This window comes from Equus caballus, chromosome 1 (genome assembly GCF_041296265.1).
Source record: "Equus caballus isolate H_3958 breed thoroughbred chromosome 1, TB-T2T, whole genome shotgun sequence".
NCBI classification, from domain to species: Eukaryota; Metazoa; Chordata; class Mammalia; order Perissodactyla; family Equidae; genus Equus; species Equus caballus.
Window position 1 is genome coordinate 140,906,693 of NC_091684.1, and position 21,997 is coordinate 140,928,689.

Below are 21,997 nucleotides of genomic sequence, written 5' to 3' on the forward strand. Positions count from 1 at the left end.
AGGGTTCACAGGCTCGGATCCCAGGTACAGACCTAGCAGCGCTTGTCAAGCAACACTGTGGCAGTGTCCCACATAAAATAGAGGAAGATTGGCACAGATGTTAGCTCAGCGACAATCTTCCTCACCAAAAATAAATAAATAAATAAATAAAATGGCTAAACCTTAATTAAAAAGAAATCAGTGGACTATTATATAGGGATTAAGAGAAACAAACCAAATTAGTATAGACAGCTCTCAAAAATAGTTCTAAAAAAAGGTTTGCAAAGTGACAGTTATACTATTTATTTGCATTTTTAAAAATTACACAAAACTATACATTATTAATAGACTCCTATACATACGTGAAAAAATAGGCTATTAAGGTTCACACCACAATCACGATAATAATCATCTGTAGGGTCAGAGGAAATGGGACAGTGTATTGCAACTTCTCAACTATTGACTGATTGTTGTGAAAGTTGACCTACAGCCAGTAAAATGTTTAGCAGCATCCTTGGTCTCTACCTACTAGATGCCAGTAGCATCCCTTGCCCCCATGTTGTGACAGCCAAAAACGTCACCAGACATATTCCCTGGGGGGGCAAAATTGAGAACCACTGGTATGGGAGGAAGGAGGAATCAACTTTCTATGTGAGGTTTCATCTATTTTATTTAAAAAAAAAAAAAGACTTGAAGCAAATATAAAAAATCCTATCAACTGTCAATTCTGGGTGGTGAGCACAAAGGTCTTTGTTACATTATTTATTATTCTGTTGGTTTTTTCCATCTAAAAAAACCTATTTGTGAATTACCATGTGATCCAGCAATCTCACTTCTGGGTATACACCCAAAAGAACTGACAATAGGATCTTGAAGAGATATTTTCATATGAGATATGAATAAGAATATGAATATTTTCATAAGAGATATGTTCATGGCAGTACTGTTCACAATAGCTAACAGGGGGAAGCAACCAAAATGTGCATTGCGGGATGAATGGATGAACAAAAAGTAGTATACATAAAATGGAACACTATTTAGCCTTAAAAAGGAAGGAAATTCTGATACATGGTACAACATAAACGAAGCTTGAAGACATTATGTTAAGTAAAATAAGCTAGTTACAAAAAGACAAATATTGTATAATTCCACTTATATGAGGTATTTAAAGTAATCAAATTCATAGAAAGTAGAATGGTGGTTGATAGGGGCTGCAGGGAGGGGAAAATGCAGAGCTGTTTAACGGTTATAGAGTTTCAGTGTTGCAAAATGAAAAAGTTCTGGAGATCGTTGCACAATAATATGAATACACTTTTAACACTCCTGAACTACACATTTAAAAATGGTTAAGATGGTAAAAAAACCCATCAAATTGTATATCTTAATTATGTGCAGTTTATTGTATGTCGATTATACTCCAATAAAGCTGTTTTTTAAAAAGGCTATTCATGTTCATTGTCAAAATAAAAATAGAAAATACAAGACTATAAAGAAGAAAAATTAAAACACTTATTGTCATATCATCTGAAGAAATACCATTTTTAACATTTCCCTTCTAGCCTTCCTACGTATGTGTATGAAAGTATGTGTATAGAATATATAAATATTTTTAAACACACAAAATCAGACATATATATCTTTGATCCATGCTTTTTTCACTCAATATTCTATGATAAACATTTTCCCAAATTAGATTTTTTGGAAAACAATTTTATTAGCTGCATGGTATTCCATCAAATAAGAAAACTATAATTTATTTAATCTTTCCCTTACTTCTAAACAATCAGGTCATTCAAATTTTCAGTATTATAAATAACATTGTACAGAACATAAGTGTTTTGTGTGGATTTCTGATTACTTTCTTAATTAGATTTTTAAGTCATATTACTAAGTCAAAAGTCTATGAACAGTCCCATGGTTCTTGATGTATGCTGCCAAACTGTCCCCTAGAAAGCTTAAACCCATTTATGTTGCCACCAGTAGTATACAGAAGGTTCCTGGTTTAATACAACTTCATCATCACTGAGTATTCTCTTTTTAAAATCTTTGACAATTTGATGGGCAATATCTCAGAGATTTAATATGTATATATTTGATTACTAGTAGAGTAACCAATCATCTAGTTTTGCCCAGGACTTAGGGGAATCCCAGTATATGGGCCTTTCAGTGCTAAAACCAGGAAAGTCCTGGGCAATTAGGGTGACAAATTGGTTACCTTAATTACTAATAAGGTCAAACATCTTTTTATGTTTATTGGTCATTCGTGTTTTTTCTTTTGCTTGTGATGGTCTTTGCTCATTTTATTCCACTTGATAAAAGATTTTAGTCTCTATTTTGTTTATTTAACTTAACATTATTTTGCAAACACTTTTCCATGTTTTTTTGCATGGTTATCACATTCAGAATCTTTTGATCACTACTCTTCCATCTTAGCATAATTAACTACTCCCTTCTGATGGGAAATTTAGCTTGTCAAATTGCCCTGATTATAAACACTGCTGCTTACCCCACAGGGCTATTTTGAGAGCCAAGAGAGAATATGAAAAGGCTCTAAAAGCTAAATGATGATGATGATGGTGGTAGTGGTGGTGGTGGTGGATGGCCCAAAATAGGAACACTGTCAATAACAACTAGAATTCTGAATTCTTGTAGTATAAACCCAAAAACACGTTGAAATTGAAGCCCTGGAGCACTTCAGTAAACATTCTCTACCTTGTATATATATACACACACACATATATACATATGTACGTATGTAGATCTCAATCTCATTTATAAGCAAAAATGTCTTTATAATACTTGTTTAAGCAGGCTGCCAAAAAAACAGTTTACCATAGAGGAAGTAATATGTTATCATTACCACTTTCTCTTCATAAAATTCATACATTTGTTGAAAAATAGCCATTCTAGACCAATTTGTACACTTGGCTCTCTGAAATGTATCAATCATCTCCTCTTCTCCATATAGCCAGAAGAAGCTCATCCTATAAGCACTCACCTTCGCCAAATCAAAAGGTGTTTTGACCTCTACTGTTGCATCAGGTTCAGCAAACGCAGGAACTTCCTGTCTGTTTCTCCCTTTGCGCCTACTCCTCTTCAGCTGGTCCCCTGATCTCTGCCCATCTAAAATTTCTTTAAAGAAGAAAAAATACATATATATATGTATATAGATAGACCGATAATAGCAGGATTCATTGGTAAACTAACAGCTAATAAGAAGAAGGTGATGTTTAACATTTAAAGTCAAGATATGAAGGCAGGTTTTTAAATTATCTTTTCCTCTCAAACCAGAATTAAATTTAAACCATCACTTTCTAGATTGGTTCAATGATAGACTACTGGCTAGGATTAAGAAGTTAAATTAAAATCTGATATGTTAGATTGTATAATAATAGTGACTTAGATTATTTAGTTTGGTGCTCATCTTTTGTAATGTTTAATTAAATAGTTACTTCTAAATGCTATTCATACTAAAATTGGTCAACCTTTACTTTCATCCAGGTATACAAATAACTGAAAAGTGTTTCTTTAATCCATGCACAAATTTTTGAAATTATTCTGAAGCCACATTTCTATCTGCAAACAGGTATTTTTGTGCTATCTTCCAAGTTGAAAAAGTCTGAACTAGAACAAACTTCATTACAGATTGAGCAGAATGCAATGAAAAATATGTATACATATGACTCTGCTTAAGTCAGTTGTGAGGAAATACAGGGTGACAGAAAATACCAGGTCCTATAAACCAGTCCATTTACCAATATTTCAACCTTTACTTAATTACATTAACTTAACTTACCATCTTTTTTGAGGGACTGCTGCAGAACATCAGAAACCAACTCCTGGTCATTCTTCTGCCATTTGGTTATAAGCTCTTCTATAAATTGACCTTTTTTGCCCTCATTTCCCTGAAGGAGGTCAGTAACATATTCTCGTATCTCTTCAGCACTCTCAATTGACAAAACATACCTCAGGAAGCAAAGATGTAAGTAAGTTGTTGAAACAAGGCTAGCTTACACTATGTTTTTCAATAATCATAACAGAGATGAAGGTAGTAAAAACCATTCCATTAGAGGGTTTACTCTGAGCCAAATTCTATGCTAGATGCTAGGGATATAAATTTGATTAGGATAAAGAGCTTGACCTCAAGTAGTTCATAATCTAAATTTCCTATAACCTTATTATATTTCTAGAATCAAATCAGTGTTTGAAGACAGGTTTATAGGGCTGTCCATTTTTCTATTTTTTTGAGGAAGATCAGCCCTGAGCTAACTGCTGCCAATCTTCCTCTACTTTATATGTGGGACACCTACCACAGCATGGTGTGCCAAGCAGTGCCATGTCTGCACCCGGAATCCGAGCTGGCAAACCCTACGCCGCCGAGAAGCAGAACGTGCACACTTAACCGTTGCACCACCCAGCCGGGCCCTAGGGCTGTCCTTAATGTAGGAATACTTCCTATAACTACACATCTGCAGTCATTATATTTTCCTAGGAACAATACAAATTATTTAAATCTCTATACTGCAAAACCTAAAATTTCTCTACTTTTTGCTAAAAATATGAATATATACTAAAATCTAACCAGTTATTAACATTCTTAAAAATTATAAATCAAGATTAGCATTACATCAGAGTAAGCAGATCTATTTTAAGGAAAGGGTTCCTAAAAGTGAATGGGGTGAGAGTACAAGTCAGTACAATTTTTCTAGGAATCAATCAGACAACACATTCGAAGTGCTGTAAAAATAATCCAATAATTTCATTGGTTTATATTAATCCAGTAATTCCATTGAACTCTACATGAAATGAGACAAAGAAAAATTTACGCAAAAAAGTTAACTGCATCATTATTTGAATTAGTGAGAAACTGGAAGCTATTTAAAACATCCATTGATGGAGAAGGGGTAATTGAACTCAAGTTTTTGGACTCTACAAAATGTAATACGCCACCACGAAAAGTGAAATTTTTGAATAATTATTATTGACCTGAGAAAATGCACTCACATAACGGTAAGCGAAATAGTAAGACAGACTATATAGCATATGATCCCAACTGCTATAAAAGGAATATGTATATCCATACACTTATGTGTAGAAAAAAGGCTAGAAGGTTATACACCAAAATGATTACCACTGAGTGGTAGGATTAGAGAGAGCTTTTGGGTTATTTTTATTTTCTCTTTTCCCCTACAATAAATATGTTTTGAAAACGTATCACAATATGCATGGGGAAAAAACACTAAGAGAGAAATGATGGTTATCTCTGGGTTGTAGTATTATGGTAATTTTGGTTTCCTCCTTTATCCTTTTGATATTTTTAGTTTTCTACAGTGAATATGTCACATCATTAGAGAAAAAGAAGCGAGAAACATTACTTATAAATGAAGATATCAGAGCATGAAAGTATTATAAAATCTGAAGAAATTGTAATTCAGACACACCAGTATGGGATACAAGAAAAATTATTATAATAACGCTATATCCTTTAAATTAAAAAAATCATGTGATTGTTTCATTGTTTGCAGCATATGTACTGGGTTCTTTTCCTAATGTGGTTGTGGATTTACAGAGTTATGATCTATAGGTGAACAAAATCTGAGCTTTTGGGCATCATTAACAACATGTTCTAATCCATGATAGATTAAAAAACAGACACAATCATTCTTCAGGACTTTTACAGTTTAATCAGTTTAATCCTCAAGTTTACCAACCCCCATTGAAAGATTAATTGCTATCAAGGACTCAGTGGGATGCAAGGAACCTCAAGGGATTATTTAATTCGGAAGTATTCAAACCACTAGGGAAGTATTTAAAGAGTCACAGAAACATTTAAATAAATGTCATTTTAACGATTTAGCAAAGTATAGTAAAGAACAACATAATCCAAATATGTTATATACGAAATCTTACTGAAATAGAATCAACCAAAACATGAACTAAGGCAGACTGTGGAACAAAGTTTATTTTGCTAACTCTGTGTATAGATCTTAATGTTTCATAAACATGTCATTGATTAGGAAGGTAACAGCTCTCTGCTGTCTTTCTAAAAAGTTCGGGCCACTCATGCCAAATTGTTCAAGTTGGCACACTACTATAGTACACCTGAGTAATTCTCAAATGTTAGGCAAGGCACAGCAAATTTACACAGCAAATGCTTTCACCATGACATCATAGCCTGTTGTGCAATAACTAGTGAAAACCTAATAAGTGGTTCAAATAGCAATATATTATAGGTGGCTTTAGTGTTTATTTCAAGTTTTGAATAAGTCTTGTCTAACTTATACTTATGATTTAAAAAATGCAAGCCAGGGCCAGACTGGTGGTGTAGTGGTTAAGTTCAAACGCTCTGCTTCGGTGGTCCAGGGTTCACAGGTTTGGATTCTGGGCACAGACCTACACACAGCTCATCAAGCCATGCTGTGGTGGCGTTCCACATACAAAATAGAAGAGGACTGGCACAGATGTTAGCTGAGGGCTGCTCTTCCTCAAGTAAAAAGAGGAAGACTGGGGCTGGCCCCGTGGCCAAGTGGTTAAGTTCACATGCTCTGCTTCGGTGGCCCAGGGTTTTGCCAGCTCAAAACCTGGGCACGGACATGGTACTGTTCATCAGGCCACACTGAGGTGGCACCCAACATGCCACAACTAGAAAGACCCACAACTAAAAATACACAACTATGTACCAGGGTGCTTTGGGGAGAAAAAAGGAAAAATAAAATCTTTAAAAAAAAAAAAAAAAGAGGAAGATTGGCTACAGATGTTAGCTCAGGGACAATCTTCCTCAGCAAAAAAAAAAAAAAAAAGCAAGCAAGCAGGTGTTCAGCCATACTTAGCTCTTTGACATTAAAAGAAATTTCTAATCACTGTTCTTTTAAAGGTGTAGATAAGTTTAACAGAATAAAATCTAAGGCTGCAAAATGAGCTGTTAAACCACAATCTATGAGAATTAGAATTTTCCTGATAGTGTGTAAGCAGATAAAATTGGATTCTGAGATTGAAAACAGTGCATTTATCCATACTCCACTGTTGATTCATCAAAAAAAGCCACAATCTTTTTTTTAAAGATTGGCACCTGAGCTAAAAACTGTTGCCAATCTTCCTTTTTTTTCTTCCCAAAGCCCCCCAGTATACAGTTGCATATTCCAGTTGTGAGCGCCTCTGGTCGTGCTATGTGGGACGCCGCTTCAGCATGGCTTGGTGAGCGGTCCCATGTCCGCCCCCAGGATCCCAACCGGCGAAGGCCTGGGCCGGTGATGCCAAGCATGCGAACTTAACTACTCGGCCACCGGCCGGCCCCTGTTTTTTGTTTTTTTTAACTGAACGACTTTTTTCGGTTTGGTATATTGCAAAGTCTCATTATTTTATTTGACAGCATTCCACAGCTTTATAAGATGTTTGAACACTAATTAAAACCTGATATGCCTTCAAACAAGGGTAAAGCCAAGTCATAAGATTTGGCTGGGTTTTTTGATAGTCTATCCCAGGGTTCAAAAAAAAAAAATCACTCAAAATACGCTCTCTTAACTGTCTCCTTCCTAACAAGTCTATTTTCTCCCAAACTCACATTGCTTCCTACAAAAGCCCTAGAATTGCCATTTAGGTTTCAGCATCAATGAACAAAGAATCAAATCAAGAAACACTTCCAGGTTCCTTGATCAAGTCCAGTTTTTGCAGACGTTTTTCCCTTCGGCCGAACACTGCACCCCCACCTTATCCATCCTTTAGTTCTCAGGTAAAAGTCATCCCTTGCAGTAAACCTTCTGAGTTTCTCAAATCTCAATGAGTCTTTTACTTCGTGCTCCCAAAACACCTGGCACTCAGCAATCAAGCAGAACCCAATTGTCTCAATGGTCTTTGTTGCCCGAGCACCTTGCATGCAGTAGCGCAACAAACGTTTGTTAAATAAATAATTGAAAACAGATATTAAATCATGTCACTATCTCCATTTTGTAAAAATCATAAGGATTAAAGATAAACTCTGCTAATTATTCATTTTATAAATGAGGAAAGTAAGGCACGGAGAGGGAAATTAAGTTGCCCAAGCTTCCAAAATTAGTAAATGACAACAAAAATAGAACCTGGGACTCCTGAGTCAGGAGTTATTTGCACTGTACCACGCCGCCCCCATTTACATTCCAGGTCCTATTTGACACAACCCACATCGGGCAAACTAAAATGTTCAGTGTAAAGAATTTATGGAAAGACAATTTGGCTTGCCCCTTCTCTCCAGGATCTATGAGGAAACTGGCTCCCGGACAGTCTTACAGGTCCAATTATCACGGATTTGGCGTTCTCCTAGGAAAAAGGGCCCCATCGGCCGACTGTGGAGCATGACACCTTATTCCAGAAGCTAAATTATAAAGCCGCAGGTCAAAACCCCGCGCCTGGATACCAACAACAGCCCTTTTATCACATTACTTCACTCATCAACTTTTTAGTCCTCCCCGCTTCCCCGTTCACTCAGCCAGAGCACATCCCAGAGCTCCTTCCCGCCTCGGACCCAAACTGGTCTTACTGCAGGATCTCCTCGCTGACATCCAGGCCGAAAGTTTTCTGCAACTGCTGGGTGCACCAGCCCACCAGCTGCTCCCGGGACGCCGCCCCAGCCACCGCCATCTTCCCCGGCCGGAACCAGCTGGGCTGCAAAAGCCCCGCGTCCCGCGCCGGACTAGTCCCCTTCGCAACACCGACCTCGCTAGCGCGGGTTCCGCCAGCCTGCACCGCCCCGCGCGGTCGCACCGCCCTCAACACAGATCCCTCCCACCTCCGCCTTCCCACTTCCGGAATTCTTTTCGATTGTACCACAGCTCAATCTGCGTGTGATTCTTCCGCGTCGTACGATTTAGGATTCGAGATCTGGGAATTCTGCTAAGACGCTACAAATGCCTGTAGAAACTACAGTTTAGGAACAAAACAAAACAATACCCCGTAACCTGAGGGGCCAGCTTTTAAAATGTTCTGGTTTAATGTAAAACATTTAAAAGAGCGCCTGGAAGCTAGAGTAAGCGCTGTAAGCATTTGCTCTGGTAGTAGTGGTTTTATTAATGTTCCCTGTGTTCTAATACTAGATTCATTCTACTAAAACCTGTTTCCTTTTAATTTTTTGAGCCAGGTCTGTTCCAGGAGGGCCAAGACAACTCAGTAAGCTCGAGGAGGGGAAAAAACCTTAATAAAACATGTGCTGGGATTTGGCTTTGAAGACCTTCCACATGAATTCTCTGTAGTGATTTTTAAGTTAAAGGTCTTTCAACCCAAGATGACTAGATTTAAGGGAGTTTTGCTACTTCCTACTCCACTGGTACAACGGACTAGGGAAAATTTAGCAAGACTTTTCTGGAGAGCATAATATTTTTGACATTTTTCATCAATAAATTTAATTAGCTGGCTTTGTGTTTACATTTACAGGTTCTTTATTCCCATTAGGCTATTTAGACTACGTAATTATGCTAATGGAATGCTGTTTCACCTTTTTATGCTGATATTTTCATTGACATAAATAATCAAAATCATCTAAGTGTATTGAGTGTAGATTGTCTTTGTTATTAGTTTGGAAAATATGATTTTCTAGCTTTAAAAAAATACTCTGGATGTTCATTGGTTGGGTACATTCATTTATTGAGTACACATTTTGTTTCTTCATAAAAATCCACTACCTTTAATACTAATTTTAAGTATCTAAATCGTTTACCTGTTTCTGTATCTGTTTAGTTCTCATAACTAAAATGTTAATTTTTTTTACTTATTATTTATTTTTTGAGGAAGATTAGCCCTGAGCTAAATGCTGCCAGTCCTCCTCTTTTTGCTGAGGAAGACTGGCCTTGAGCTAACATTCGTGCCCATCTTCCTCTACTTTATATGTGGGATGCCTGCCACAGCATGGCTTGCCAAGCAGTGCCGTGTCCGCACCTGGGATCCCAACCGAGAACACCAGGCCACCAAAGCAGAATGTGCACACTTAACTGCTGTGCCACCAGGCCAGCCCCTAAAATGTTAATTTCTTGAAGACAGACTACGACTTTTTTTGTGCAATAGGACTCAGTACATCATACATATTATGATGAAATTACTAGAGCCTCCAGAATAAAAATATTCTTTTTCATAAAGCATACGTTAATGATTGCAATCTCCAGTTTGTAATGTAATGTAATGTAATGACATTTACAATCATTATCATTTATTAAATGCATTTCTGCCTAAGCAAAGCAAGCATACCTATTTAACATGACTTAAAGATATTCTTTTCTATAAATTTAGGCAGAAACTTCATTCATACATACTACAACTTTTCTTAATTCCCTAGCCCTTTGAAATTTTCAAGTTCACACCACACAGCTCTATTTTATTTAACTGTAAGGGGAGGCACTTTTGCAAAGCAAACGTTTAAATTAAGACTTTTTACTAGGCATTACTGCCTTTTTCCTAATTTTTTACTCTAACATGCATCCTTTTCTATCATAATTGGTATTAAAAAGACAAACATACAAACACAGTTATAGTAATATGTAGACTGCCTCTGTGTGCAAAGGTATACATTCTTGCAATTCTTTCTAGCAATTTACTTGGCACGTGGACTAGGAGGAAGGACTGGTGGATCCTCCACTCAGGTGTAATCTCTGCAGTCATCTGGCATATGAGTTCTAATTCTTAATTCAGGCTTTATAGAAGCCACTTTAACTGAAAAGGAAATAATGTGCATTGAAGGAACGATTGAGAGGGACATGATGACAAAGAACAAAGGAACACCCTGAGGCTTATTGATTTTTCTAGTAGGAATTTGGCTGTAATCTTAGACTCCAAGGTTTAGACAAAGCTACAGATAATTTCCAATACACTTCCTGCTATTATAATGTTAATTTAACCTATTGTCTAGATTCTTTAATTCTAAAACGCAGAGTAGTTGTTGATTCTGTTGAAGAACTGAGTAGCCTATTTTCCCGGAAAGTTCAAGCATAATTTATTGGAGAGAATCAATGCTGTGCTTATGCTTTCACGGTTGTCTTTAAGGTGAGCATTTAACAAAATACATCGCAAGTCAAGCTCATCTGATCATGTTTTATGCACGGTATTCAGAGAGTGAAAATCACTCCCCAGTGGTATTGTTAATAATTAGAAGGTAGGCATAGGGATAGAAAATAGTTAAGAGCTCCTATTCTAGAGTTATGCTCACTGTGTGCCAGGCATGTACCCTTAGCACATTTAGCATATTTTTTTTAAGAAACTCTGAGACCATAGCAGTCTAAGGAAGACGTTTTATTAATTTGTTTCTTTTTATGTGTGTATCTATATACCATTCACTCAGTTTTTTCTTTAGTTTCACATCCTAAAAACGCAGAAAAGTCCTGTAAATAAATTGTGTTTGCTTCCTTTTCTCCCATTTCATAGAATTGTTATGAACACTGCAGAGAGAGTTCATGCCCGTAGTATTAAAATTCACTTTATTTTGATTTGCAACAGAAAGTCCGCTTCATTTCAGGTTTCACTTCCAGGATTCAATCATTATGGATTTAACCTTGTGGTAGGTAACTTTTGAAGAAATGTTGGCTTTCGCTGTCTCTCCTGGGTTTTCCTTTCTAAGCAGGCCGATTTCCCTAGTTTAGAATCTTGGCACCCACACATGGGGCCCCAGGAAAGCGCCCTGGCACCGCCCACCTGGGGCGGGTGCGAATCACAAGCTTCTGTAAGTTGATGGACGGGTCAGCGCTTCACCAAGCCTCCCCGCTGTCATCACTGGACACTGGCGATTGGTTGCGGGGGAACGGCGCGGAACCAATGGGAGCGGCGGTCCGGGAGAGTCCCTGGAGCGCGCGGGAAAGAGACCAATTTAAACTGTGGCGGGAGATTGGTTTTCGGCTCCTTGTCCCGCTAAACACCCGCGGCTGAAGAGTCAATTGGTTGCTCTCATCTCCTCGCGTTTGAACATGGTGCGGACTAAAGCAGACAGTGTCCCAGGCACCTACAGAAAAGGTGAGGCAGTCGTGCACGGTAGTGGAGGATACGGGGTTCTCTGGGTAGCCCGGCTGAGGGCGGGAGAGGCCGGGTCTCTCTACCGCCTTGTTTGCCTCACTGCTTCAGCCGGCCAGCAAGCAGCGGGGACGGGGGAAGGTTACCCTGCTGTTCTGGATTGCGGGGCTCTCCTCTCCAAGCAGCTGGCATAGGGACTGTGGTGAGAACGTAGCTACTGGGACTCGGTGTCGGAACCTTACTGCCCTCTTCTAAACGCCCTCCTTTGCCTCTCTCCTCAGTGGTGGCTTCTCGAGCCCCCAGGAAGGTGCTTGGTTCCTCCACCTCTGCCACTAATTCCACGTCGCTTTCGTCGAGGAAAGGTAAAAAGCGCCTCTGCAAGCTCCTGGAGGAACCCTCTCAAAAGGGGATGAGGCTTGGCACTACAGTTCTCCCGATCTGCGAACCCCCTGACCCACCGTGGAATTTGTTTTCCTAAGATCCTCACGCCCCAATTTCTTCCTTGCCCTTAATAAAATGAGGGGGCCTTGGCCTCTTGGCGAGCTCGGGTAGAAGTGTGGGTCACATGGAAAGGAATCTCGAGCCTAGGGGTTAGGGACGGATACAGTTTATCTTCAAAACTATTTTTCTTTTTCTGGTTTAGCGTTTTCATTTTTCTTACTGTTGACAGATGGCTTTTTCTTGTAAGAGGCCATTTAAGCGCCCCTTTACTAGATTAAGAACTAGGACGGTAGTTAACAGTGCTAATCACGTTATCTTCTTAGTGTAAACGTTTTTGTTTTCACTTCTGTATGTTTTTCTTTCCTTCTTTCTTTTTCTTTTTTTCCTTCTTTCTTTCCTTTTTTTTTTTTTAGAGTGTGCTGTCTGTGTGTTTTCCAACTTTGCAGCTCCTGATTCTGCCTTTAGGACATTAGGAGGGGAAAATCAGGTCAGGGAAATAGCTTCACACAGCTCCTTCTGTGCAAGGAGAGGTTGAGAAAATACCGTGCCATCTGGTGCCTCATTCCTTTCAGTAGGAAATTGAGCAGTTGGGAAGATTAATTCCACTAGGTCTAATTAAGAACATACAGTGGAGCACTGTTAAGGACTTCATGGGTTTTTAAGTTAACGCAAACTTCCCCCTATTTAAAACATTTCATTAGAAATATTTACTATTTCATTCTCTTTAGATGAAAAGGAATAGTAGTTTAAAATGTTGAAAGTAGATGAATTTATTGGGAATATCATACCCTGTACTGCTAGACTAAATTCCAAGTAGGGCCACATCCCATTGTCTGGTCTACTATTGAATCACCAGAGTCAACTGAATAGATCCTTAATGAATGAAATGTGTTGGACAAATGCATCCATTAAGGCATTTTACAGATCTCTATTTTTAATCAATAACCAACTGTATGAAATTGGAAATGTCCTCATTTTAAAGATGAAAAAGTTTACGCTTGTAACTTGGTAAAGGTCACACAACTAAATCAGCAGAGCTGGGTTTGAATCCTGTGCTGAAGTCTGTTGCTGCTATATACTTTGTAGTGGAGAAATCATTCTCATAAGGTTCCTTCGGGAAAATTATGAACCGAAGGATCATTATTTTTTAAAGGCTATTTGTACTTTTTAAAAATTACAAGCAATATAATTTCAGACAGTATATATGGAAGCAACTTTTATGTTTTCTTTAACTGCTAGAGTTTGTGACAAATGTGTTTAAAGCAAAAGATACATGTAGTAACAATAATTTGCTCCTCTTGGTATTCCAATCATTACTTTATAAAGGGGCAGGAATTTTCCCTCAATTTTTCCTTTATATTACTATTTTAAAATAATCAGGAATTGGATTTACCTTGTGAACTGAAACGGAGCCAAGTACTTTGAAAAGTGGAACCTATTTTTGCGGAAACTTGCACATTACTGTATGTATACTTGTTTTGCCTTCTATATGTCCTTTAAATGACCTTATTAAGTAAAAATTTGGCAGTTTATACTACATGATGCTACTTTATATTAGGAAAAAGTGTGTCAAATTTTAGTATGATAGTACATAAGACTATGTGGTGATGTGAATAGCTCTGCTTGTGGACAAAATATGAAAAATATTTTCCAGTTGTAAAAACTTTGTTAAAACTGTTTCTCTAGGCTAAAGGATAACTATAATAAAGTATTATTATACATTATGTATAATAATGTATAATGTACTATTGACTGAATACAGCTTTATCATGTCACATTTTCTAATTCTTTAAGATGGATGTAATACCATTTAATATCCTTTAGATTTGATGTTAAAGAATTATGTTTCCCTTTAAGGAATGGTGACTATATTCTTAGTTCTTAATTAGTTCCATCTGTTTATATTTTATAGCTGAAAATAAGTATGCAGGAGGAAATCCAGTTTGTGTGCGCCCAACTCCCAAGTGGCAAAAAGGAATTGGAGAATTCTTCAGGCTGTCCCCTAAAGATTCTGAAAAAGAGAATCGGATTCCTGAAGAGGCAGGAAGCAGTGGCTTAGGAAAAGCAAAGAGAAAGTAAGTTTTTATATTCTGGAATATAAAGAAAATACTTATATTCTTGAAAATACAAGACAATAGAATATTGAGTAATTTTAAGGTTTCTCCTTGAGAAGATAAGAAAATACAAACCAGAGGTTTTTTCAGCTTGTGCTAATCTTATTATAAGTCACTCTCAAATTTCAAACATCAATGAAAGGTATTATTTTTACTCATTCCAGTCACTCAGAGAGGATCAGTTACCATTTAGATAAGTGCTACATTATTAACCGTGAACTTCTTGTCTTTATTCTTTAATTTTTATTGTCTATTTTCTATACCCTTTTTTTTTTCCCAAAAGCAATTTCCATGTTGGTTTATCTAGCTTGAATTCCATTAAGCCTGTGCCCCCAAAAAACTACTAGTTCAACCTCCATAAGAAATATATAACCAATGTAGAGGCCCGCCCAATGGTGCAGCAGTTAAGTTCGCACATTCTGCTTCTCAGCGGCCAGGCGTTTGCCAGTTCGGATCCCAGGTGCCGACATGGCACTGCTTGGCAAAAGACATGCTGTGGTAGGTGTCCCACCTATAAAGTAGAGGAAGATGGGCATGGATGTTAGCTCAGGGCTAATCTTCCTAAAAAAAAAAAAGAAATATATAGCTAAGGTAGAAAAGTTGTAAAGTACAGAAATCTCCACCACTTAAAAACAATCAAAACTAACACCAAGGTGTATTTTCTTTACAACTTCTCTATAAATATGTAAGAATACTTCAAAACAAAACAAGGTGAGGATAAAACTGCACACATACTGAGTTCAGGTGCAAGCTTTTTACGATAAATCAAGCTTTAAGCTTTTAATGTCAGTAAAATGCTTACAGTAAAATTTTTTTTTTTTTCTGAGGAAGATTAGCCCTGATCTAACTACTGCCAATCCTATTCTTTTTGCTGAGGAAGACTGGCCCTGAGCTAACATCCATGCCCATCCTCCTCTGCCTTATAAGTGGGACACCTACCACAGCATGGCTTTTTGCCAAGTGGTACCATGTCCGCACCCGGGATCTGAACCAGCAAACCCCAGGCTGCCGAGAAGCCAAACGTGGGAACTTAACTGCTGCACCACCGGGCCAGCCCCATGCTTACGGTAAATGTTAAGCAGAAATTTTGGATATGAAAGTACAATCTTTATTGTATAAAAGATATGGATATAAATATACCAAATGTCTGTATAAAATATACCAAATATCAATAGTGATTATCTCTGGGAAGAAATCTCTCAGGGCCAGCCTGGTGGCATAGTGGTTAAGTTTCTGCACTCCTCTTTGGTGGCCCGGGGTTCATGGGTTTGGATCCCGGGTGCTGACCTACACACAACTCATCAAGCCATGCTGTGGTGGCATCCCACATACAAAATAGAGGAAGACTGGCACACATATTCTCTCAGTGACAATCTTCCTCAAGCAAAAAGAGGGCCAAGTTAGCTCAGGCCCAATCTACTTCACAAAAAAACACAACAAAACAAAACAAAACTCTCCTCATACTCAGTGTTACCAACTTTCAACAACAAACATACTTGTTTTTTGAAGAATGAGGAAAAAAATAATGCCACTTATAATAATGCCAAAGGCAATGGAAACTTGGTTGTTTCTTCCTCCCCTTTTTTTATACGTTTATAAGTAATATGGTCCAGGGTCTCTAAACAACTTTGAAATATTTTGTTTTAAAAGCAAATTATTTGACTAGGGGCCAGGAGTGGTGAGCACAGGTGGGTGGGTAATGCCACGTCACTGCCATTATGATGCCCCCTATTTAAGACCCTGCCAGCTACCTTCCCCACATCAGCTAGAAGCCTGTGATCATCCAGCGCACCAAGCGGCAGGCCTGACCCAAGATACAGTGACCAACATTGCCAAGGAGATGGTGGCCAGCCTCAGTATGCGGCTGCTACTTCTGGTGCTACTTCTACCCACACAGATTTATACATTCGTTCCTCTAGTCAGCACGCCAGAGCCACCATGGGAAACCACAACAAGAACAACAGCAGCCAGCTGTGCTGTGCAATTAACAGCCAGTCTCCTTGTGATCTTGCTTGCCCTTCTACATCTCTACTGTTAAGAGACTTAGGCCAAGAAACATCTACAGTTCACCAACCCATATTCTAAAGCCCACTCCGTATGGCATCTAGGAGGAAAGTGTGGCAAGGGACAAACAGGTCTTCATAAAATCTACTAATTACTGATCTTTTAACACAGAAAATGTTTAGAGTCTCAAATTGGACTGGTTTAAAGAGCATCTGAAGGATTTGAATGCCGATATTAAATCTGGAGTTTCATGCACAAGATTGAAGAGACAACATCAAAAATTAATGACATGATTACATGTAGCTTAAGAAATATAGACATTTAAAACTCTGCCTTGAAAACAAGAATAATTTCACCTTGATCTAGAGAAAAAGGATGAGCTGTGGAATGGAGACTCGGTTTTCACTTTGGTTCATTAAATCTAGAAGGCTGTAAAATGATTAGGTAATATATAAAGTTTCTGTGATTCTATTTATGTGTACATTGAAAGGAACCACTAGGTGTTACTGTCAATCCTCTATGTATTATTTCAGCAGTCCTAATTCAGTGCTGATATACTCTATTATGTAAAGTTTTACATTGTTTTCACTGTTCTCTTGGGAACTTAATTCTTTCCTCTGGGGCTTTGGATATGACATTGCATTTGACTTTATGTAGTAAGTGACATGTGCCAGGGCAATGATGGATTGGAATCTACTACAAATCCAAGTATGAGCAATTCTTGTATTTACACTTAAAAGTCAAATGACAGGTACTTCCTATCACACTTTCCCATCCAACGAGTGTAAGATTCATTTAGCTAACTTGGATCACTTGATTCAGAGATTAGACGTGTATTGATTTCAACCAATCTTTAAATACTGCTTTTTATTTCTGCATATGGTGAATAATTTTTAAAACTTAAAAATCGATCTGTTTTGAAGGCATATTTGACAAATCTTAAAATTAAGAGGCAAATATATGAAGAAGGCATATATAATGTATAGTAACTATTTGGGAAGTGAAGACTGGAAACTTGCCTGCATTACATTCACAATACTTTTGTGCTCATTCTGTGAATATTAAAAAAAACCTTTATGAATCAGAATAGCTACATTTGGAACACTTTCTATGTCAGTCAATATTTTTAGATAGTTAGAACCTGTCCTAAACCTAAGTGGACTTGATTTTAGGAAGTAAAACTTCTTCAACTGCCTTGAAGTATAGAAACCTTTTCAGAAATAGATAATCCATGAAATCTTTGGTTTACAAATCTTCATGTTCACACACTGATGCTTAGATGTTACAGTATCCAATATGGCCACAGTACTCTTAATCCAACATTTACCACCTTTAGAAACCCACACAGGAACAACCAGATCCAATAGATCTCAAGCTATATGAGATCCGTGTATGTAAATGAACACTCCTTTTTGCTTCATATCTGAACATTGGACATCTGTTTTGGATTGTGCATTGTGTTTGGAATTGATTTGCACTGAACACAAGCTAAATAAAAATAAATGGTTGAAAGAGCAATTAATACAAAACGTTTGACATGTAAAGTGATGTTTATGCATATAAAATTTTAAGAATTATTCAATACTGTTCATAAAGTCATTTAGTAAATGGTTATTGAGTGCCTACTATCCATCTTAGGAGATATTTAAGAGGAATGGCAAACTCTGGGGCAATAAGTAAATTTTAGACTTTGTTGCTATATCACTATTATGATTTCTGGTTTCAATAAAAAACAACCAAGGGGATGCATTTTGGATAGAGCCTTTTAATAGACTTGTTTTTATGATCTTATGTCTCTTTTAGTTCCCTCTCATTGTCTGGCATCAATCTTCCTTGTTCTTTCTCTTTCTACTATGAATAAGCTAGTAGTCAATATTAGCTCTAGAATATATTACAGTCCTCTTGAATTATTTGTGACTTCCATTAAGGAAACAAAATATTTGGCAATATAGCCAAATATAGCTATACCATTGATCATCATAGCAATAAAACGCATATTACAGGCTTTCCACCATATGGAGAAAGATTACGCATATATTCTCATAAAGAACTTTGATCCATGGTGTAATAAAATCTGTGACATAAAACTAGCTAATAGAGGGGCCGGCCCCGTGGCTGAGTGGTTGGGTTCGCGTGCTCCGCTTTGGCGGCCTGGGGTTTCGCTGATTCGGATTCTGGGCATGCACATGGCAGCACTCGTCAGCCCACACTGGGGCGGCGTCCCACATGCCACAACTAGAAGGACCCACAACTAAAATATACAACTATATACTGGGGGGATTTGGGGAGAAAAAGCAGAAAAAAAAAGAAGATTGGCAAGAGTTGTTAGCTCAGGTGCCAATCTTTAAAAAAAAAAACAAAACTAGGTAATAGAGGTTTATATTATTCCTTTAGGTCCCTTTCTTAGATTTGCCTTTGTTTAAGAGAGGCGTAATTACTCCTTTATAGATAGTAAATCAATAGATTTTAGATATTGATAGTAAATAGTAAACTCTCAGTTTATAAGAAGGACTTCTGCTAAAATTCTATAACTCATAATCTGAAATATGGCTACTCCTATGGCTTTATTTTTCTCACAAAGGCAAACTCCCATCAGTTGCATGCGGGAGAGTCAGAATCAAGAAAGACTACTTAAAACCTTGAAAAGAACTATGGTACCTCAAGTAAACCAGGTCCTCGCAAAAAGGAAGTTTGGGTCGTGATAGTTTAGTGTTCATTTGTTAACTTGATTTAATGTCCAGGAAAATACAATGAAGACCTCTTGGTAATCTAATACTAGGTGAGTCAATGATACTCTGATATCAAGTCAGAATACCTTCGTTTTAGCTTCCTTCTTTCACTACCTAGTTCTATGACCATCCTGGGTTATGGATGTAATTTGAAAACTGATTATTTAGAACAGATCTCACAAATCCTCATTAGCTCTAAAAAAAAATTCTGATATATGAGTACGTTTTTAATTGACTATAAAAAAAGGTAATAAGTACAAAATCGCTTTGGGATAATATAAATTATTTTTCAAAATTTATGACTACCATATGCCAACTTAAACAATTTTGGGGTTTTTCTAATCAGGTAATACATTCATATGGTTCAAAAGGGTATACAGACAAATATGACAACCTGCAATGTTTTTTTCTGCTCAGGTGGGTTGGTTAATTTTTTTTGCTTTTTATTATCACAAAGTTCTTGCTGAAGGATTATACTCTGTTTATCAATCCACTTATGTGGAAAGAAAATGCTATAGAAATACAGATTCCCTTTTTAATGAAAATGACAACATATTTTAAAGGAGAAACACTTTATTCAGCAAATTAACAGGTAAAATAAATTGTTAAAAATTTTGTTGGGGCTGGTCCTGTGGCCTAGTGGTTCAGTTCTCGCGCTCCGCTTCGGTGGCCCAGGGTTTCGCTGGTTTGGATCCTGGGCGTGGACATGGCACCGCTCATCAAGCCATGCTGAGGCGGCATCCCACATGCCACAACTAGAAGGACCCACAACTAAAAATATACAACTATGTACTGGGGGGCTTTGGGGAGAAAAAGGAAAAAAATAAAATCTTTAAAAAAAAATATTTTGTTGTTCTAGTACTTGTAATTTGTAGGTGTTTGACAATTAATGGGGTTTAATTTTTTCTTATTTCTAGGCACTTGACCAGACCACTGCACTGTTAGTTAATGTTCCTGATTTATACAAGTTTGTAACTATTTTTGTTTTGTTTTTTTAAACAGTTGATACTAGGGTGACTACTGAAGTTCTCTGTTCTTTCCACAGAGCACGTCCTTTGCCACCTGATGACACAGATGACGAAAAAGAATAGAACTATTTTATTCATCCTTGACTCACGTCTCCTGTTTACTCTGGTATTCTGGGATGTAAATTTGCATAAATGTATTTGTTCCAATTAGCTTTGTTCAATAGGCATTTAATTTAAAAAATGAGGCTTACATTTAGTTATTCAAAAGCAAGTAGTTACGATATTGGTGAGTTTGTAAGATTAATTATGGTTACTTAGCTTAGTACTGAATATAATGCAGTATTTGGTTTCTTTTACCTGTTACTAAGCTCCTTGTACTTGCTAAAAACAAATCATTGCATGGTGTTCTAATTATGAATCTGCTGTATTTGAGATTTGTTTAGATCTTTGTACTGCTGCCATGTTTATTGGCATTTGATTATTGGAATGGTGCCATATTTTTGTTCCTTTTCTTTGCTTTAAAAAGCAGAGTTAGATTTTTTGCACATTAAAAAAATTCAGTATTAATTAAACTGAACCTACACCTTTTTTAAGAAAGGGGGCCAATGATGCAATGTTGAAAAAATTTGGATGACTATCTTCTTAGAAAAATTAAGGGCAGTTTGCTCCTGACGGTTTAAACGGTTGATAGAGCTTCTCACAACAACAACAAGATAAAATACTAGCGTAGAATCAGGCAGGAAGGTTCCATAAACTACATTAAAAAAGAGGAATTTTCCTAGAATATGCATTTGATTCAGTATCATAAAATATTACCCTTTGGGCCTATACTTTTAAAGTTGGAAATCAATAAAACATGAAAAGCAAATCATGGCATAAACCCAGAGCTATGTCCAAAGTCCTTAGAACTACCATTATATTTTTCAAGATAACCAAGGGTATAATTGAAGAGGTGGGTATAATGTTGCTTAATAATTGATATTCTTGCTTCCTCATCACACTTTTTGCTCACTGACATTCTGTTGTTAAAATTAACCATGTTTTAACAGGTATGTTTTTCTGAAGTTTCTTTGTAATAAATGAATACTTACTTATTTTCAAAATAGATTATTCATTTGTGTGCTTCCTAAGATTATAGCCCACTAGATATTTCTATTTTATTTCTTATCAATACAAATCAGTGCATTGTCCTGATTTTATCATCTTCCAAACTGAGTCCTAATGATTGTAGATTATATTTTTTGCTTTGTCTTTTAAAGGTGGATATCAAACAGAATGTTACTGAATTTCAAGCAGTTTTTATCCTAAGTACTTCCTTGATAATTAGGCTTCTTATTAAAGAGTAGCTCAGGGGCTGGCCCTGTGGCTGAGTGGTTAAGTTTGCACCCTCCACTGCAGCGGCCCAGGGTTTTGCTGGTTTGGATCCTGGGCGCGGACATGGCACTGCTTGTCAGGCCACGTTGAGGCAGCGTCCCACATGCCACAGCTAGAAGGACCCACAACTAAAATATACAACTATGTACCAGGGGGCTTTGGGGAGAAAAAGGAAAAATAAAATCTTTAGAAAAAAGAGTAGCTCAAACCAACTCTATTAACGTCAAGTTCTGATGGGTCTGAAAGCTATTTTGCTATTTTTCATTGACAGAGAGAGAAATTTTGGTGGTGTGTCCAATGAAGTCTAATTTTGATATGTAATTGTTTCTAAAAAATTTGATCTAAAGAACCTACACTCTTTTCAAATATACAACATTTGATGCTGTCTCACTTTTATTAGGCAAAGGTCCCATGTAATCTGCTTCCTTGT

The 21,997-nt window shown here is 37.2% G+C and overlaps 2 protein-coding genes across 5 annotated transcripts in view; one reads left to right on the top strand and one right to left on the bottom strand.

Moving 5' to 3' along the window:
• Nucleotides 1-8,764, bottom strand: part of TRIP4 (thyroid hormone receptor interactor 4) — a 57,132-nt gene extending 48,368 nt beyond the window's left edge. For 2 of the 3 annotated variants that reach the window (XM_014733956.3, XM_001498595.6), the window contains exons 1-3: nucleotides 8,492-8,764; nucleotides 3,776-3,945; nucleotides 2,978-3,111 (exon numbers count right to left, since the gene is read on the bottom strand). In XM_014733956.3, the coding sequence (XP_014589442.2) occupies nucleotides 2,978-3,111; nucleotides 3,776-3,945; nucleotides 8,492-8,592 (405 nt within the window). In that variant the 5' untranslated portion in view covers nucleotides 8,593-8,764. The remainder of the gene's footprint in view (nucleotides 1-2,977; nucleotides 3,112-3,775; nucleotides 3,946-8,491) is intronic. The other variant, XM_070234698.1, reaches the window with a different exon arrangement.
• Nucleotides 8,765-11,761: 2,997 nt separating this feature from the next.
• PCLAF (PCNA clamp associated factor) lies at nucleotides 11,762-21,296 on the top strand. 2 transcript variants are annotated; one of them, XM_001498560.5, is made up of 4 exons: nucleotides 11,762-11,940; nucleotides 12,219-12,299; nucleotides 14,291-14,453; nucleotides 20,271-21,296. In XM_001498560.5, exons 1-4 carry the CDS (start codon nucleotides 11,895-11,897, stop codon nucleotides 20,314-20,316), a joined length of 336 nt encoding a protein of 111 aa, XP_001498610.2. In that variant the 5' UTR covers nucleotides 11,762-11,894; the 3' UTR covers nucleotides 20,317-21,296. The 2 variants fall into 2 exon arrangements, with proteins under 2 accessions (XP_001498610.2, XP_023511310.1); XM_023655542.2 differs by lacking the exon at nucleotides 14,291-14,453 and having other exon boundaries at nucleotides 11,766-11,940.
• Nucleotides 21,297-21,997: the final 701 nt, after the last annotated feature.

Bases quoted from the DNA above. Each gene is read 5' to 3' on its own strand.
- PCLAF (XM_001498560.5), top strand. From the start codon at position 11,895: ATGGTGCGGACTAAAGCAGACAGTGTCCCAGGCACCTACAGAAAAG. The intron at 12,300-14,290 runs GTAAAAAGCGCC...TATATTTTATAG, and splicing joins GTCGCTTTCGTCGAGGAAAG to CTGAAAATAAGTATGCAGGA. The intron at 14,454-20,270 runs GTAAGTTTTTAT...TTCTTTCCACAG, and splicing joins TTAGGAAAAGCAAAGAGAAA to AGCACGTCCTTTGCCACCTG.